At 35.9% G+C, this 20,767-nt stretch overlaps 1 protein-coding gene across 5 annotated transcripts; it reads right to left on the bottom strand.

Moving 5' to 3' along the window:
• Positions 1-390: 390 nt before the first annotated feature.
• On the bottom strand, positions 391-19,484 carry LOC110926955 (syndetin). Of its 5 annotated transcripts, none has more exons than XM_035985425.1 (25): positions 18,987-19,484; positions 17,303-17,470; positions 16,381-16,455; positions 16,195-16,290; positions 15,972-16,036; positions 15,719-15,808; positions 14,795-14,884; positions 14,604-14,690; positions 12,799-12,882; positions 12,329-12,448; positions 12,146-12,177; positions 11,911-12,043; positions 10,397-10,915; positions 8,970-9,457; positions 8,120-8,183; positions 7,927-8,029; positions 7,663-7,847; positions 6,856-6,981; positions 6,414-6,484; positions 4,943-5,005; positions 4,743-4,815; positions 3,299-3,418; positions 1,183-1,260; positions 1,035-1,085; positions 391-678 (listed from the first exon to the last, which is right to left on the bottom strand). In XM_035985425.1, the coding sequence occupies exons 4-25, from the start codon at positions 16,214-16,216 to the stop codon at positions 562-564; spliced, it is 2,781 nt and encodes a 926-aa protein (XP_035841318.1). In that variant the 5' UTR covers positions 16,217-16,290; positions 16,381-16,455; positions 17,303-17,470; positions 18,987-19,484; the 3' UTR covers positions 391-561. The 5 variants fall into 5 exon arrangements, 3 of the variants coding, with proteins under 3 accessions (XP_035841318.1, XP_022026265.1, XP_022026269.1); XM_022170573.2 differs by having other exon boundaries at positions 16,195-16,273; positions 18,987-19,462; XR_002585445.2 differs by having other exon boundaries at positions 441-678; positions 4,903-5,005; positions 16,195-16,273; positions 18,987-19,463.
• Between the last annotated feature and the right edge of the window lie 1,283 nt (positions 19,485-20,767).

Genomic DNA, 20,767 nt, shown 5'->3' with positions numbered 1-20,767 from the left:
CACAAATAAGAGAAATTACATCCCAAATAAGAATATATATAGAGGCCGTTAACGTATAATTGGGCTTAACGTCCATTGCGTACACGAGGCATTATCAACATGCGATTTTGAAACATGATGCGATTTGGGTTTTACTGAACAACATGCGATTTCACCTATCAAACATGCGACTTTGGTATCATTATCAACATGCGACTATGCTATTTAAGTTATTTAGTTTACTACATGCGATTTCACAGACATAGTGTACATGCGAATTTCTTTTTTTTTCAAAAGATAACGTGCGATTTGCCATAGCATAAGCAGCGTACATTAAGGCATATTGTACGATATACTTTCTCTCTCTCTCTCTCTCTCTATATATATATATATATCACCATAATTTGAGAGTTCAATTAACACACCATATATAACATAAAAATAAATTACAAACGCAAACAAAAACGACACGTTTCCGAAGCTAACCTCAATATATATAGGTCCGGTAGACGTATGATTCACAGGGTTGATAGCTGAAAAATATCGATGACCGGGTAAAAAAAAAAACTTAAATAAAAAAAACTACAGAGTTGAAGCTGACTCTATTTTTTCTAGCACTTCCAGTTTGGTTTTTCTTTTCCAACCTTTCATGGTGGCCACAAGGTTGATTAGCCCCATAATTTGGCTTTTTGTGTACTCCTGAGATGTAAATAAGTAGTTACGTGATTCGAATTCCATTCACACGAGGGACGTTCAAAAGAGAACCAATTTTAAGTAGAGAACCCTGAGAACCACATAAACACCTGTACCAATTGTTTAAATATAATACAATACAACACTCATGTAACCAACCACATGTTTGCCAATCCTTTTCTCTCCCACTACATAGAAGCAGTACGTACGTACATGTGCTTATTGCGGTTCTCGTTGTTCTTCACTTAATATTGGTTATACATTGAACTCGCCACATAATTTAAGTTGTTTTTCTTGGTAGCGTTATAGTAGCGAGTGCAGTATGTAAAAGCAAAAGCAAAAGCGGAAAAAAAGTATCTTACGGGATGAGCACGAGCCCAATGAACGTATTCGGTTTCTGGAAGATAAAACGCCTGTTAAATGAATAACAAATTGTTCCCAAATAAAAATAGGATAAACTTTGGATAAGAGATTGTAGACTGTAAATTAATTTAGTCTATGGTTAGTTACCTTGATGAACGTTTCAACTCGTAGTAACTTCGGCTTTACATTAATGGTCAGAAAATGCTGCAGGCCAGTTATCAAAACCTGAATCAACAATTCAACATAAAAAAAAACCTCATCATTTTCAACAGACCCAGGAACAGAAATATATAAACAAAATCAGCAAGCATAGTTAGAGGTGACAGTTTTGATCCGTAAATTGGGTATGAGTCTTAGCGATAATATTTCAGCCGATATACTCGGCTGAATATATTATCATACTCGGCTGAATATATTATCGCTAAGAATGAGTTGATGCGGGAAATATATCTCTAACAAATAGGTACATTCAAATTTTTAGCAAAAAAGAGTAAAGAGCCAAATGGGTCGAAAGTCTACCAAACACACTAGGTAGTTATATTTGTAACTAGCATTTTGACCCGCCGCGAGTTGCGGCGGCGTCGAAACTTAAAGCAACTCGAACTTATACCGTTAAATATTTGACCTGACTTGTTTTCGAACAAAATTTACGTCGAAACTTAGACCAACTGAAAACGCACATGAAAATAAGCACGGAAACGTATTATATTTGACCTGACTCATCAGGGGCAGACCTAAAGAAGGTCCAGGCGTAGCACGGGCTACGGCTCAACTTTTTTCCAGTAGTGTAAAGTTTTATTTTTTTTCGATTTTTATACTAAGGACAACTCTAAACAACTACGAGAACACCCCTCAAAAAAAAATTTACAAACCAACAATAAGCCCAGTTGGTGTTGATACAAACCCAAATAACTAAATAATAGCACATTAGATTAGCCCAAATAACTAAATTCTTTTTCGAAATTGAAGCTTGTCAAGACGGATTTACGCAATCGAATCGGCCCGGAATTTTTGAACAATGCTACGGTTTGTGCGGTCGAAAAGAATTTTTTACTTTATTTATTTATTGTTGTTTTTTTTAATATTGTATGATTGCACGGTAAATTTTTTTTTTTGGGATACCCCTGAGTTAATGTTCTAGTTCCGCCAGACTCGTTACCGAGAAAATTTACATCGAAATGTAAACCAACTTGGATTTACGAAGCGTACTTTAAACTAAGCACGTAAGAAAATGGTGTTTTTTACGTTAAAGAATGGTACCACGCAGCGCGGAGTTGAAACGTAAAGTAACTCGAACTTATACCGTCTACCCGACTCGTTTCCGAAAAAAACATAGACCAACCAAAAAAGTACATAAAAACAAGCATAAATGCGTTTTATATTTGACCCACGCACAAAGAAATAAGCATGTAAAACTCCGGGGGGGGGGGGGGGTCAAAATGACACTTTACAAAGTTTTTAGAAAGCTGAGAGGGTGTAAGTGGCAATGCTAAAGTTGAAGGGTTGAAAACACAAAAAGAGAAAAAAAACATTGGATGGCATTGTTGTAAATATGGAAAAAAAAAGTAGAGGTTGTGTCTTAGGTAATATTCCTAAGACACCCTCTTTTGTTATATTAATAATTAGATGTATGCACGTAACATGTAATGTAGTTAATTAGTTATAAAGAATGTTGTGAAAAATTGACAAAATTGTTTCGGGTCCAGCCCAACCGACTGGTAAAATCTACCCACCTGGAGTGCTGGACCCAAACTCACTTTGACCCGTTACCAACCCACCCATGTTCCATCTCTAAGCATAATCAATGCTTGGTTTTAAAAAGCGCGCCGGCGCTCCCTAGGTGCGCCTAGGCGCAAGGCGCAACAAGGCGCAGGGCTTGGGGCTTTTTTGCTTCTCGCCTTGTGTAATTACAGGAAGCAACCAAAAAGCGCATTTTTTGACGTTTTTTTGTGGGCTTTTTGGCCTGAGGCGCGCGCCTCATGTAACTTAGGCGTTTTACTGCATAAAAATGTTGTACCTTGGGTTTTTTGACTTGTACATGTAATTAAAATGGTATAAAAGCCTTACTTATAGCTATATTTTGGTTAAAGGAAGCTAAAAACCTATGGGATATATAAAAAAAATTATATAAACATCTTGGGCCTCGGGTACGAAAAGCCCACTGCTTTTGCGCTTCGCGCCTCAATTTTAGACCTCATCGCTTTTGTGCGCCTCTCGCTTTTTAAAACCAAGAATCAATTTGCGGTTTAAATTTAGGGGAAACCTGAAAATCCAATGACATTAGAGCTCGACCCTCATCAGTACACCTCTTCACTCGTGATAAGCCGTCGACAATGGTTTCAGAAAGATTTTCAAGTCCATACCCTATTAATGTATCTTGCACCTGGGGTTGCAGAAATAGTTTCTAACCAAGTTAATTTAATAGATGCAAAAATAAGAAATGGGAAACAATATATAACTGAGAAAACATGATCCTGGACTTTATGTTGGCCCAGTTTAAGACTTCGGGCCCAAGCCGGTGGCCCAACCCGAACATCCAAGCTGCGTGGCCGTAGCGACCCTATGGGGTGTTTTTAGGGTTAGTGGTTTTCTTGTTAGCCAAGTTGGGTTAACACTATAAATATACGTTACCGAGTTAGGGTTTCGTATGAGAGTATTTCGGCCTGTAAACGAACCGAACGTTCATGAACTGTTGGTGAACTTGTTCGGAGGGAAGTTCGTTTATTTAATAAATGAACGAGCATGAACACACGTTTTGTTCGTTGATTCCTTCATTTATGTTCGTTTATGTACGTTTGTTTATGTTTGTTTCAATTTAAATACATAAGTAGTTATATTTAAATACATATTAAACATAAAGGAAACTTTCTACTAATTATATAAATATAATAATGTATATATGTGTGGGCGCTCGGGGGGCAAAAGTGAAAGTGCACTAATTTTAAGGTTATTTTACTAATTTCGTGAAAATAACGTTAAAAGAGGGGGATGGTTAATCATGCATCATGTGGTGGCGTTGATAGCCGAAAGACAGAGGGGTACATGCACTAATCGGTAGTTGTCTCAATTGTTGAGTGTTATGTGCCTTATGTCCAAGACTTGATGCAAAACTACTATCGAGTCGGGGGTCTCACTGGAAGCAGCCTCTCTATTCCTACGGGGTAGAGGTAAGGCTGTCTACATCTTACCCTCCTCAGACCCTACCTTAGCTTTGCTATTGGTGGGATTTACTGAGTATGATGATGATGATGATGATATAAATATAATAATTGGTAATTGCGCTTTCTAGTAATAACAACGGGTTTTCCAATGCAATTTATCGTAACTAATCACTAATTTATACAAAAATTACTTTATGATCATTTATTTTTAGTCAATCATGTTTATTTATGTTTGTTCAATTATGTTCATTTGTGTTGTTTATTGTTTGTTAAACTATGTTCGTTTAAGTTTGTTTGTTTATGTTCTGAACTGTTCGTTTAGGTTTTAAATAAAAATAAACGAACACGAATACGACCATTTTCTTAATAAACGAACATGAACAAAAAAATGTGTTTGATTATATGTTTGTGTTCGTTTGGTTCATTTACACGCCTAAGAGTATTGTAATTGAGGTTTTTTTATTTATATTTTCCTTGATTATAATAAAGTGAGTTTTACTATAGATAATGTGTTTGTTCGTTATTGATTCTTGGACTTGACTTTACCTCCTGTCGAATGCCTCCATGAGCGAGCCTCGTCTTGTAATGCTTAAATTCTCCCAATAACAGATCAACATACCTATTAACCATGGAGAAGATGCCCAAAGAAGGGTTGTTAAAAAAATTTACAAACATCTTTAGCAAAGTAGTATAAATAGAGAATAACATTTGATATTCTTATTGATGTAGATGCAAATCATAATCACCCGTTATGTTCCATTCCTAGCTCTTTAACTTCCCATTTAGCATTCGCAATTCGATCAGCATACCTGCAATTTTCACCCATATATTTACAAAAGGGTCAAACAGGGTCATGTTTATCTCCATTGGGTCAATTGTGCAACTTAAAAAAGAAAATTATGAGTAAAATGCCATTTTCGTCCCTGAGGTTTGGCCAATGTTGCGAGTTACGACTTTCATCCAGAGGTTTGTTTTTCCGTATCTGGATCAAAAAGGTTTGAAATCTTGCAATTTTCATCTGGCTCGTTAACTCTATCAATTTTTCTCTGTTATGTCAGGGGTATTTCCGTCTTTTATATTAACTTAAAGGGCAATTCGGTCTTTTTCACTTTCTGTAAAAAAACCGAATACCCCTTAAAAAGACCGAACAGCGCTTTAAGTTAACAAAGAGACAGAAATACCCCTGACTTAACGGAGAAAAATGGATGGAGTTAACGAGCCAGACGAAAATGGCATTTTACTCTAAAAAAAGTTTACAAGTAACAGGTAAAATGGGTCAAAAAGTCACCTGAAGTGTATTTTCATGCTAAATCATCTTTCTCAAAAAGTTCTATTGTTTTTGGGAATATATAATGTTTGTAATCATAATCGACATGTAAATTATTTACAGAAAGTTAAAATGTTGGACAAGAAGTGTTTTGGGTCAACCAAAAACTAACCACCCGGCACGTTTTGACCCACTACCCAACCTGCCCATTTTCCCATTTTTAACATTATAAGAAACAAATGGAATATTAGCAGTCATGGTTTGATAGACAGTGATGTATTACTGGATAAATTATAGGAAATCAAATAATTAGATTGATTACGTTTTGACGTTTTCTTTATTATTTATTTGTTTCCTTTTTCTGTAATGTCCTATATATAGGACTTTATGTTTTTTATTTTAATTTAATCAATAACAATTCAAATTCTGTGATTTATCTTGGTTCTATGAAACCAAAAAACGTCAAGATGTTTGAGTGACACAAAAGTTCACGACAGCCAATGAATAACGTTCTACAACATAAAAAAGGAGTCTTGATGCTCCCACATATTACAAATATTTTTCTGAGTAAAGTACGAGGATGGTCCCTGTGGTTTACCAAAATTTTAGATTTAGTCCCTAACTTTCCAAAAGTACATGGATGCTCCCTGTGGTTTGCACTTCGTAATGCAGTTAGACCCCAGCTAACAAATCTAAAGGCACATGTAGAAACATGGACCATCCATGTACTTCTGGAAAAGGCTGGGGACTAAATGCGTTACAAAGTGCAAACCACAGGGACCATATGTGTACTTTTGGAAAGCTAGGGACCAAATCCAAAATTTTGGTAAACCACATGGACTATCCGTGTACATTACTCGTATCTTTCTGGAGAAACCAAATGATAGAATATTGCTGTTAATCTCATAAAAAATAAAATGCATCCAACTAGTGCACATGTTGTATCTTACCCGCTAATGTGAAGAAGTAATCTTGCAGTTGTTCTATGAATTTGTTCTACAAGATCTGGGACTGAGCCAACCTGATAAAAATTGAACGTTTAAAAAAAGAGTTAATTACTGTTTTCGTCCCTGTGGTTTGTCAAAAATCACTATTTCAGTCCATTAGTTTAAAAATTGCGATTTCAGTCCCTGTGGTTTCACTTTCGTAACCATTTCAGTCCAGCTCGTAACCATTTCAGTCCCTGTACTTAACAGAATAATGGATTGAAATGGTTGCGAAAGTGAAACCACGGGGACTGAAATGGTTACGAAAGTGAAACCACAGGGATTGAAATCGCAATTTTTAAACTAATGGACTGAAATAGTGATTTTTGACAAACCACAGGGACGAAAACAATAATTAACTCTTAAAAATTTTTAGTTTGTGTTTAATTAAATAGCTGAAGTATACCAAATGCGCATAGAAGTCGTCAACAATTGCTGCATTGTTCTGCAGAAGAACTGAATGAAGATGTGCCTTGGAATTTTGCAATAATCGTGCAACAAGAGATAATGTGTCAGCTCCTGTACATCTTTCCTGCATCATAACCATATAAAATATTACGTGCCATTATATTTATCTATTAACACTCACCTTTCTAACTAAATGCAAGGCTTCAGTTCAATATAGGGGTGAGCAAAAAACCGATTTAACCAAATCGCACAAAAAACCGAAAAAAAAAAACGAACCGAACTGAATAACCTAAAAAGTCATTTTTAATGTTTGTTACATATTGATTTAGGAATTATTAGTTTTATTCTTGAATGTTAAGTATTTATAATAAAAACATTAACATGTTTATTTATCTTTGAAATGATTTATCCATTGCCTACAAGAAATAACAAAATCTAACATAAAAATTAAATGATTTTCAAAGTATTATAAAAGAAAATGTCTTAATAAAAACTTTAGAGAAACATAAAAATAGATTAGAAGTTAGATTTATGTGAACGATATTAATTAAAAAGGTTAAACATACTGACTTAAATTTAAACATCTAAGAAAAATTACTATATCTTGGATTATACTTTTTATTTATGAGCCTCACGTAATTTTGTTCCAAAAACCAAACCGAATCGTTGCTAAAACCGAAAACGAACATTTCGGTTACGATTTCGGTTTTACCACAAAAACGAACCGAACCGTGCACACCCCTAGTTCAACATTAAAGAAAAATAAGCTGATGTCAGCAAATGAAAATGGCATGCAGCAATATACCTTGAGGCCGAAAGAGGTGCTGCTCACATGACTAAGATTTGAACTGGGTATACCGTTTAGCCTGTTGTCAGTATGAGATAACGGCATATTCAAGGGTGTAGATAAAGATGAAGAAAATGGAGATGAGGATTTGACCCATTGACCGCAATCCCGCCGTATTCTGGTTAAAGCTGTTTTCAGTTGATCTGAGCACCACAAAGTAAATAAATCTTCAATCATAAGTAAACAAAGAGAAAATAAGCATAGAGAAACTAGAGAACTCACAACCAAGAGCATCGTTCAATCCTTTACCGCCAGGGTTGGTGTTCTGCTGACCAAAGCTTTCAAAAACAAAATGAAAAAATATCCCGAAAAATTGGGATATACCCTGTAAGAAGTGATTGGCTTAGAAAAAAGTTGTGTGACGGCAAAATATACTTGTATGGGAATAATGAAAACATATTACTATGTCACGTACCTTGACAAACTCAATGTTAATTATGTCCAATCTTTGCATTAGTCTTGCATATTTATCCATCAACCTATTGCACATAAATCACAACATTTAGTAAAGGGAACTCGTAACACTTGGTAATATTAAAGGTGGCAATTTCAACCCAATTACTTATGAATTGGTCGTTGTGGGTTGTGTTTTAATCTTGAACGGATCAATTTAAAAAGCTCATCCGAAAGGGAAACGGGTCAAAAGGTTGAGAGTCACCCAAAGTCTCTTTTCAATGCATACAACCTCCTAAACCGTTTTGATTAGAGTTGGATTATTATTGTAACAATTACGCCTTTGTAATCATATTCAAAAAATGGACAAAAAGTGTTTGCAAATCAACCCAACCCGACCTGGCCCTTTTCAGCCCATAAAAAAGTGACCCATATCAACCCAAACCCGTATTGATCTCTTACCAAATTCTACTATATCAAAGAGTCTGGCGGTATAGGGTGTTCAAAAAGCTTGAGGCTCGCTTGAAAAAAGCTCGTCAGCTCGTTTTGTAATCGAGCCAGGGTGCTCGGCTCATGGCTCGACTCATGCCTCTACTCAATGGCTCGTATGTATGCGTGTGTGTGAATATATGTATATTTTTTTAAGAAATATGTGTTATATTTTTTTATTTTATTTTTTTGCTACCAATATTTGTAAAAAAAATTATGAGCTGGATCCTTTTGGCTCGAAGTATTTACGAGCCGAGCTTGAGCTTGAGCTTGACTTTTCAGCTCAAAAAAACAATCAAGCCGAGCCGAGCTAGATCATTTAAGTTTGAGCTCGAGCCTAGCCTGGCTCGGCTCAATTACAGCCCTATGGGGGTATAATTAACCTAAGGGCACAGATTGAAGATCCTGTGTGTGCTTCCATCTCTTCAATACTCCATGATGAAGAGTGATTTCTTGAATGGTTGGGCTTAGATATCCGGCTCGGTAATTGGCTATCCTCATCAATAAAATCTGCAAGAAGATCTTCATCTTCATCTTCAGGATCAACACGACCGTTACTATTAAGTGATGACTTGTTTTTGTAACATGCTTCATTGTAACTTTCATTGGTTTCTTCATATGTAGAAGGATCATCATATTCCTTTGAAGCAATTTTCGGACAAAATGGATTTCCACTATTAATCCAATCGGAAAATCCAGTCTGTTTGGGGCTAATTTTCATCAGATCTGATTTCTGAGACTGCAACTCTCTTGAAGCGGATTGGATAACCAATGCAACCCCGTCACCAACAAGACCGGAAAAACTAACTACCTGGATTGTCTCGGGTGGAATTGTAAACCAACTCTCTTTTTCCAAAACCAGTTTTAGTGCCTGAAATACAATATTCACATGTTTGAGGAAAATTGATATGCACTGTTCGAGAGTATAGGTGGCAAGATGCCCAAGTTGTGCAGCTAGGTTTTAAAATGCGCGCATCAGGAGCGCATAATGCGCAATGCGCTGCGATTACATGATGCGTGGATGATGCGCTCTAAATTGCATAATGCGCTCCTGATGCACGCATTTTTTTTGAAATTGACCACTATGGACTGCTGAAGTTGTTAAGTGAGTTCCTACATAGATTACTTGTACCTTTTGCATAGACTACTTGTACACATAAGAGTTTAAGGCATATTTGGGTTATATTGAACTTTTTTGATCGTACTAGAGCTATTTTTTGTATTTATTTATTTAATCTCTAAAATTTTAGTGTTTAAAGTTAACAAGTTAAAATATTATCTAGAAACAATTTTTTAAATGACAAATGCCTCACATACGTAATGCGCGCGCATCACGCATTGCACACCGGCTTTTGGGATCAAAACGCATTGGAGCGCATCATGCAATTTAAAACCAAGTTGTGCGCTTTGGGTAAACCGTCAAAACGGAACAGTTTTGATATGTGTTGAAACTGACTGGGCCGGGCTGGGTCGGGTTGGGCCGCAAATATTTCTTTTATTCGTCTTTTAAATTCATGTAGACGTAACTAACGTGTTAACTATGATTACCAAAACAATATCGTTACAATAATAATATAAATCTTTTTATAAAACCGGTAAGAAGGTTGTATGTACTAATAATGGATTTTGGGCAACTTTCTACCCGTTTAAACCGTTCAGCTCATTTGACCTGTTCTCCTATTTTAGCTTAAAATAATTTGACCCATTTAAGAGAAACGCAACCCAATTCTACCCATTTATAAGTAAAGGGGCCGAACACTCGAACTTACCACCTTATAGAGAGAGACCAAGAATATATATGATAACTTACATATATATTTTGGCGGTGAAAGGAAGCATAGTAATTTTCACAAATAGCTTTCACTTTGAGCCTAAACTCGGCAGCTTCAGCCCCACAGAAAGCTTCACCAGCCAAGATGAAAACATTGAGATCTTCATAAATTTTTAAAAACTGATGAATGCTAGTAGAACCAACAGCATCAGACGAAAGCAATACAGAAAGACGGCTTGTTGCAAGTTGCCAAAGATTCCTACGACCCCTCTGTAATGTTTGTGAAACAAACGTTGTTGCGTCACTTCTAAGCTGAAACCAAGAGGACCCACTGCTTGAAGCCGCACTCCCATCATCTCTCGGTTCTGAACCCGAAGGATCAGAAAATGAGGTGGCATGTGTTGTAGGTTCTTGTGCTGAAGCTGAATTGGGCCCTTGGCCCACCGGCTCAGGCAGAGAACCATTTTGTGATGATGAGTCAGCATGTTGGACATGCTTAGAGGAAACATTGCCTTCAGATTCGTCATGCACAGCAGGTGAAAAATGGCACAAAGAAACCTGTGACAGAAATAAAAGAGACATTTCATCGATAGCTACCTTTTTTTTGGGTAAAGGGATTACCCCAGGTAAATTTTATAAATGAAAAAATAAGAACAAGGGCATGCCCAAATCAGACACGCCAACTAGGCTTGACATACCAACGCCTAGGACACAAGAAACACAATCCAACAACAAAGCCCAACAAAACAACTAGCACATTACGTTCAATCCTTGTTTAAGTACACAACTCAACTAGCAACTAACACCCTAGACTATGAAACATTTACAATATAGCCCCTCTAGTATTTGATACCTAACATTGTAATCTCTATGGGAAACTATTACAGCAGATAGATGGGCGGGCTAGCCTGATTTGGGTTAAAACGGCATTTTTAGTGAGGGTTAAAAAGGGTCGCGTTGTGTTGATTTGCTAACACCTTCTTGTCCAATTTTTATGATAAAAACATAAAGACGTTTATACAACAATAGTCTAAATCTTTTCATGGAACAATTTAGGAGGTTTTATGCATTAAAATAGACTTTAGGCTTTCCGCTTTCAACATGTTTGACTTATTCCCCTTCCTAGCTAAATTTGTTTATTTGACCCGTCTAAAATAAAGCACAACCCAAATCGTCTCATTCATAAATAAACAGTTGAAATCGCAGCCTCTGATCTCTAGTAAACAGCCTATTTTAATCACTTACAACCACCACACTAATGCATCTAAGAGGGTTGGGCCTTGAAGTGGTACCGAATCGGTACCAGTACCAGTCCCGAAAAACAGCAACAAGAAAAACAATAATAATGGGTACTGGTACCGAAAATAATCGGTATGGTAGAGTATGGTACCGGTATTCGAAAGTAAATCAACTAAAATACTGGTATTGTACCAAACCGGTACCGGTACTGGTCCCGAAAAACCAAAAAAATGGGTACCGGTACCAAAAATGATCAGTATGGTATCGTTACCCGGTATCAACTTCCAAGAAAGTGATAAGCCTATGAATAATACCTTATGATCTGAATTGAAACTCATGATTGCATGATACAAGCACATCGAGTTGAAGAGGACAGATAGTGTTGCCAACAAACACTCTCTAAACTTGGGTTCAGGTACGCGTGTGCATAGATCACTATATGTAAGCCTAATATGCAAACACGAAGATTATAGCTTAATAACAAATTTGTAATACAAAGGAAGCTTTAGGCATACCAAAGAACTGGTTACAAATGCATAGTAATGCTACCTAGTGTTTTGAACTTCATCAGTTTCTAGATCCTGCAACATTCATCATTGCCGTGTTAGCTAATAGAAATAAGATGGTTATAGCTATTAAGGGAGTTTGAATGTGCATTCTGAAACTCATAATGTGATATTGAATAATTTAAAATCAGATACTTTATTACGCATTTAGTAATAATACATGTACCTGTAGCACAATATTCTTGAGCACCGAATGGGTTTCTGATATAACTTCTTGCATAAAGAAGCTTTGTATCTTTTCGGCAAGACCAGAAACATCACCAATTAATGCATAAGCATCAACCACCTGTAAGCATCACAACATGTGCCAAAAAACATACAAATTGAAAGTACATTCAGTACCAAGAAAGTGATGTTTGTAATTTGTACAATCTAAATTTAAACTACGAAGGACGTATTATTTGCGATCCATGAGTATACTAGTACATACCAATATAAAATGACTAGCACAAAACCAAACACTTCAAATTGGTAGCACTTGCAGGACACAGTATGAATTATTAAATATAATCTCATGAAACTCCATGTAGAAAAAAGAAGGCAGTACACGATATATGATTATATAAGGAAATTCAGTTATCATTTGGACTCCAGAAAAAAGAAAAGGAAACGTAAACCGATAAATTAATGTCTCACGGTTAAGAAGCTTGTTTCTTTGAAGTCTCTGCACACTCCCAGTAAAAGTGAATCCAATTTCTGTAGAGCCTTTCCCAGCCAGATCTGCATAGACAATATTCATATTTTCTTTGTTTTAAACTAGTACTGAACAAAGGGCTGTCCATTTTTATCCGAAACCTAACCCGAATTCAAAGCCACCCGAACCCGAATTAGAGAATACCCGAAAACCCTGAACCCGATCAACCCGAACCTTCTATGGGTCGGTTATTGGGTCACTTTTTCCCAGCAAAAACCCGAACAACCCGACCCGACACACGAAAAAAACCTGAACATTTATTGTCTTTCTAATAGATGTGTTTTGGTTTGGAGTCTCTAGTGTTTGGAACATTAAGTTTTTAGACTTTTGAACATTATGATATTATATTACCAGATGATTTTTGATGATATTGTTTAGCAATATGAATTTTGATGATTTGTTTTAGTAGCAATATGAATTTTGATGATATTTTGTAAAATATACATTTATTTTCATTTTATATCTAAACCTGAAAACTGAACAACCCGACCCGCACTAACACGGACCTGAATAACCCGAACCCGGTCAACCAGAACTTTAAATGGGTCGGTTATCGGGTCACTTTTTCCCAGCCAAAAACCCAACAACCCAAAAAAAAACCCCGAAGAACACCCCTACTGAACATCAACAAGTGTACTGCTGTGATATCAATATAAAACCACAAAGCATGCAGGTTTTCACTTTCACACCTCTTAAAACTAAGAGCTCGAAGCCAGGCAGTCAAACAATATGTTGATCATGCCCATGTAATCTAGGCCGTCCAAAACTATTTTCAACTTGATCTAATAATATTTGGTAAGTGAGGGAGATTATCGTCGATTTGAACCAATTATATAAGGAAGTGAAAAGGGGGGTGATTATCTGCTGTATAGCACAGATATCCCTCTAGTAGATTGATTAGCTTACCTCTTAATTGTTAAACTTCATGAAAGTGGTTGAATAATGGTTATGCATCGCAAATAAACACAACTCAACATATTATTCTAAAGAGTAAAATGCCATTTTCGTCCCTGAGGTTGGCCAGTTTTGCAACTTTCGTCCAAAGGTTTGTTTTTCCGCATCTGGATCCAAAAGGTTTGAAATCTTGCCATTTTCATTTGGCTCGTTAACTCCATCCTTTTTCTCCGTTAAGTCAGGGTACTTCTTTGTTTTTGTTAACTTATAGGGCGATGGTCTTTTTCACTTTATGTAAAAAGACCGAATACCCCAGAAAAAAAACCCCGAATTGCCCGTAAAGTTAACAAAAAAGACGGAAAAGAAAAATGGGTAGAGTTAATGAGCTGGATGAAAATGGCAAGATTTCAAACCTTTTGAATCCAGATGCGAAAAAACAAACCCTTGGATGAATGTCGCAAAAGTGGCCAAACCTCAGGGACGAAAATGGCAGTTTACTCTATTGTAAACCTTCTACTTTTCTTTCTTGGAGTAAAAGTTGAATGTAGGTTGACTTGCAGTATTTATTCGCCTCTTGTCATTAAATAGTGTAATTCAAATATGTTTATGTTAGTTGTGTTTGCAAAAAGGCAACCCTTTTTCCTGTAAACCATGTGGAAGCTACTACTCTTAAAATATCTGGTCATTTTTGTAAATCTGACATTTTATAGGTTTTGCCACCTTTATATGTAAATATGGCATGCAAGTGCAAAATGGCCATCTTCAGTTCTTCACTATAGGATCCCTTTACAAGTCGACATTTTTTTTCTGAAAAAATGATCATAAGTAATGTTCAATTGATTAAAATTCTTACCTCCACACCACGACTCATCTCTTGTATGACCAAAAGCCCTGAGAAACCATCTAGGAGTTGAAGATACTCAGGCAAGACCTGGAATGCCTGTACAGTGACCCAGTTTTGCATAGAAATATGAATAAAAAAATATTTGACACAAAGGAAAATAATTAATAAATTGGGAAAAAATATAGAAATCAGTTTAAGACCTTAAAAAAGTTCCCTTCAGTGACATGGGTTTCAAGTGCTACTTGCATGTCTTGTGCACGACGAAGCTCTGTTAATACTGGGAGTATGTCCTGCATTTTTTAGGATGTGGTTATACAGTTAGTCATCTTAAAATATTCCATTTCTAGACATGCTAATATCAGTTGAATGTATATTGATTAAAAAAAAAGTAAACTACTAGCTGGTCAGTACGGTTAGACGCAAAGGATTGTTTTAACAGAAATTGACTCAGATAAACCAGATAACAGCTTTTGCTTTGTAAAATTTCTACTCAACAACTAATTTATGCTAATATCTAACACAATGCGGAGAACCTAGGAACACCACTATAACAGCCAAAGTTGCGTATCACTTTGTCACTTTCACCGAAATTTAGCTTATATCAACTATGCAGTTAATGCGGTAAAAAAATTGGATATCGGTCAAGGACCGATGTTTGAGACATTTGAGATATTTGAGATATAGGTTATCAACTATGCAGTTAATGCGGTAATTTTAATTTCATGCAGAATTTATATACAGCAATTTAACACTAACAGTTCAGGATACTCTCCTACCATACAAATTAACCTTTTGCAACTTGCAAAAACCTAACAATTGTAGCAAGTAGGAACTGATTAAGACTTAAAACACTAACAATTAACAATTAAGACTTAAAACACTAATAGCAACAATAAGAAGAAAAAGAATGGTAAAACTAAAAAGAAAGGTGCTAATATCAGGAAAATCGGTGATATATGGGTCTAATATTGGTCAATATCACCGATAAAATCGGTACCGATATTCTGATAGATATTTGACACCGATATTTTACATGGGGACAGATAACTATATCACCAATATTAACTGCATCACAAGATTCCTAACCAAATAAATGTTAAGGGTCTTAACAGGATGTGCAATACCAGAAGAGCTTGTTTCCTTCTAGAATTTGTGTTTACAATAAGATCCCTTGATACTTCATTCCTTGAAGAAGTTAAGTGTCTTCGTCCATTCTGCAAGTACAAGTGTACATCAATGATGACTTGTGAGTTAAAAGAGCATAATACCTTAATCACATACTTCATTATAAAGCTAGACTTATTCTAGTGTCCTTAAGCTTATGGCTCAACCAAATCAGATTAAGGCAAATAAATGTGAACATCATCACCTGCTTACCATGCAAATGATGTTTGCAATCTTCATGTCTTTCTCCAGCTCCTTTACCAAATGCATTCCTTTCACTGGAAACAAAAAGGCTATTAGCACGCTGTTCTTATCTATGACAGAATGTGTAAAAGATAATTGCTACCAAAATATTGTGACTTGCAAGAACGTTAAAGAGAATAAAGAATTGCGTACTAATGCTATATAAACAATGGAAGTTGAATATTAAACTTACCCATTACTTCATGGTGATCCATTACTTGGTGAGACAAAATTTCTGTTACTTTGTCCAGCTGTAATAACCTAACAGCAGCCTGTAAATAACATAAAACTAAAAAATAAACAGAATATTTAATTTTCCAAACAGTAACGAGCCCCTTGACAGCTTCCATTACATGGATGAAATAAATAATGATATTACCTTCTTTTCAAAATATGTGAGCTCGTTTTCTTCAGACGAAAGATTCTCTAAAGTGTGCCGAACAGGATCAAACATCTACACACATAAATTCAGCAGCTGTTAAGTGGATGCCAAACATATATATAACATGGGATAATGCATTGTTCACATGCTCATATAAAAAGCAAAATTCATAAATATTATAGTTTGACGCACGTTCTTTACCGACTACCAAACTAAAGATAAACAAACGAGTAAGTATACAAACACATACAAAAATAGAAATAATCAAACGGTAATAACCCTTTTATACAAACTACCTTCGGTGAGCTAGGGACCTAAGCAGTTAATGCGGTAAAAAATCGGATATTGGTCAAGGACCGATATTTGAGATATTGGTTATCGCGGTGGGATATCGGTAATTTTAATATCATGCAAAATTTATATAATTTATGTATATAGCAATTTAACACCAACAATTCAGTATACTCTCCTACCATTAACAAAGTAACCTTTTTCAACTTGTGAAACACTAACAATTGTAGCAAGTAGGAACTGATTAAGACTTAAAACACTAACAATTAACAATTAAGACTTAAGACACTAATAGCAGCAATAAGAAGAAAGGCGAATGGTAGAACTAAGAAGAAAGGTACTCATATCGGGAAAATGGGTCAAATATTGCCGATGATATCGGTACCGATGTTTTACATGGGGACCAAATGACCAATAACCGATATATCGGTGATATATCACCGATATTAATTGCATAGCTAGGGACAATTTTACACTTAACTCTAGAACTAAAACTAAACATAACTAAAGCAACTTGAAACTACAAAATGAGGTGTACGCTATTACAAAAACTACATAACTACCTTTTTTTTCAGTAAGGGTGTTATATTTCAGAAATGTAAATTTACAAATCTCAAAAATGTTAAACCTCTTCATAAAATTCTTCTTCAAGCTCCTCCACTACTTGAGCTCTAGATGTGCTTCCGTATATTGAACTCAGTTCATCAGAACTTGAAGAGAGACTTTGTCTATGATTGGGAGGGATTGAAGCAAGTGCACGGGCTATAGTTGCTGCAGTTGCAGCCCGAGCTGGAATCTGCAATAAATATTTTTCATATAATTATATTGTAAAGGCATGTTAAACATTAACATAAACTTTTTATCAAATCACTATATTAATGACCAAAGTTGTTGAATGTAATGTTGCAGCAACTAATATTTTCAATGCTTCTACGCTTTTCGAACATCCAAAGTCTTTATAGCTCTACTACAGACTCAATGCATGTTTGATTTTCGTTATTAACTCATGGTATGTTACATCATTAGTCATTACAAGGTAAATTAATCTGATGATTTATACACTCTAACATCTTAGCATTCCCAGAATACACCACTCGATAGTGATTTGTTTCTTTCTCTGTTATATGGCTTGCCAACCTAAGTTGTGTAACTACACACCATCTACACAGAGGGGTGTTCATTTCAGAACCAATATTATGTTGAGTACTGCAAGAATGGCATAAAGCACTTGTACGTTTTGTTTTAAGTGTAATACATAGAGCGGTTACATAATCGTCTACCCCGGCCCACTATCTCATCAAATCATTAAATCATGTGGTTTATGCGGTTCTTACAGTCCTCAACATAATATCGGTTATAATAAGAATGCGTCCATTGTTCATCATAACATGGAATCACCCATAGTTGTTAATGGCGAATAGCGATAAAGTACCTATATGCTACATAGCGAATAGCGATAAATAGCGGGCGCTATTTTATAAATAGCGATACACTAGAAAAATTTGTATATGCATATTATATGTATATTTAACAAAATACCCTGGTATATATATGCTATTTTACATGTATATTTAACAAAAACCTAAAATCCAGCTATTTTATAGCTATAATTAATTACTGTTTATATTAAAAAAAACAAAAATAAATAAAAAAAATAGTGTCGCTATTCTCGCTATTCTTCGCTACAACCCTAATAGCGACACTAGACCTATACGCTACATAGCGCGCTATAGCGATCGCTACGATCATTATTGACATCTATGGAATCACCTACGAAATAAAACTACAGGGATGCTGCACACAACTAAGGATATCAGTGGTGTCAACTTTCAAATGCATACATTGAAATTTCAACAAAATGAATAAGTAGCTCAAATACTTTTACATATGTTACACTACACTACACAATCATTAAAACCAATTGCTCTAAGCTACTCTCCCCAGAAACAGATCAGTTCCTATAAGCTATAACACAAGACAGTTATGTAACCGCCTTATTTACACTTAAAACATCCACACGGTTTCGTTACTATACATTTGAGCTACAGGGAGTCGGGGATGACATATACGCTACGTAGACCATGAACGGATGTAAACAAACATATTACCAAACATTCACGACCGCAATTGAACGAAAGCGACATTTGTTCGCGTTCGTTCATTTAGCAAACGAACGAACGTAAAGGAACTTCTCGTCAAAAGCTTCACTAACTATTCGCTCAACGTTTCCTATAACACAATACTAAACTAGGGATCTAAACATACGTTACATAACAAATGTGTATCAACAATCACTAAAACATTTCAATTACCTCAGGTCGATCGAGCGTAAAAGAACGAAACCCTACGGATCTGGCGGAACGGACTGAACTACGAAACTTCTCACCGACCTTCGACAAATCCATACCACCACCGCTACCGCCGGCGGCACCGCCGTGAGAAAACAGAATCGAACCGAAGAACGAAAACCTAAAAATCTCGAAACCTTGAAGAATTAAGCTTCCATGATTAAAAGCGATTGGAATCAACGGTAACAATGGTGGTGATGATGAATTAACAGGCTGCATTTCAAATCGGAGGTCTGAAATCGAGCAGAAGGTGCGATTGAACCGCCATTGTTGAGATCGGTGACGGTTAGGGTTTAGGGATAGTACGGAAATGTGAGATCAAATGCTTTTTGTTTTTTTTTTTGCAGTCTGACAAACTGTTGTTCATTCCTCTGGTTGGGTGCGTCTTCTTCAACCGTTGAATACCAAATTTTTTTAAAGGTCATATATTGTGGACAAATGGAAATATTAATTGATAGTGATAGTGATGCATGGCATTAAGTTTTTGAATTTAATATAAAAACAGTTAAAAGTAGTTATTTTTAGTTGCAAACTTTAAGTATATTGACTATTTATTTTTTTTTGAACGGGTATTGACTATTTATTTAATAGCATAAAAAAAGCCAATCATATGTGACGGGGCTTGACCAAAAATTTCCATGGATGGAAAGTCATGTGACTCAATTTATATATTGTATAAATATTCAGACAAAATAATTGTGGGACGATCTTATATAATTTTAAAATTTTCGGACGAAAAATAGAAAATTTTACACTTCTAACCAAAACATTGTGAAGGTGGGGGGGGGGGGGGGGGACCGGGGGTGCACCCCCACTTCACACTAAGCTACGCCCCTGATAGAGTGGTAGCTGGTGAGGGGGAGAGACCTGGTGTTTTAAGTGACCCAGGTTTAATTCCGCTCCCCACCATTTAGTTTCGGCAGCGGTGATCGTTAGTTCGATCCTTGAAAACTGAGTGGGTTTTATCCCACTGCATTGTCGTGCCTTCAGACGAGTGTTCACAGGCTTCAACCCTAGATAAGGGTTTTCCCCGGTTCAAAGGCGAGTGTATCCTAAATCCTAATGCAATGAATTTCGCCAGTAGCCCCTTTTGAAGGATTTGTTTCAGAAAATGATTAATGGATTATGGCGATTTTGAACACTAAATGTAATAAACAAAAATACTCATTAAAATCTCACTAAACGGATTTAGCGAAGGTTGGACACGGGCACTTTTTCCTCCATTTTAATGGATAGATTATAGAGAGATCTCTCCCACTGAAACCATGAGTCTCATTTAAAAAAAAAAAAAAAAAAAAAAAGGATTAAGATAGCTTTTCATTGTTGTTTTGAAATTTCAAAGTATCTGCACATGGAATATTTTTGGAGAGTGTTCTTTTTTTTTTTTTAACAAAACTTCATTTTTACAAAGTTTTAAGTTATAAATAAAAAAATAATGTTTCTTATAAATTTTGTATTTATTTGATCATTGGTTGTGCATAAAACAACTTGTTCATCAATTGATTCAATGTATCTTGAATGTTCATAGGTATGTGTATCTGACTCGTCGAACTTGGCCCCGTTGAACCGTCTATTGATTAACCATCTTTTGATTTCAATCTTTTGTGCTCCTCTTTTTAAGTTGTGGCCCTTTGATACTAAAAATGTGTTGTTGGTGCGGCACTTTAAAAAGTGGTGCGGTTTCCCTCAACCGCATCTCATAAAAGGAGTTGTCTAACATGGTTAGAATGCGATATCAAGTAACC

The sequence above is a fragment of the Helianthus annuus genome, chromosome 2 (assembly GCF_002127325.2).
Source record: "Helianthus annuus cultivar XRQ/B chromosome 2, HanXRQr2.0-SUNRISE, whole genome shotgun sequence".
In the NCBI taxonomy this organism is placed as follows: domain Eukaryota; kingdom Viridiplantae; phylum Streptophyta; class Magnoliopsida; order Asterales; family Asteraceae; genus Helianthus; species Helianthus annuus.
Note: the sequence above shows the minus strand (reverse complement) of the source record. Positions and strands in the feature narration are given on the sequence as shown.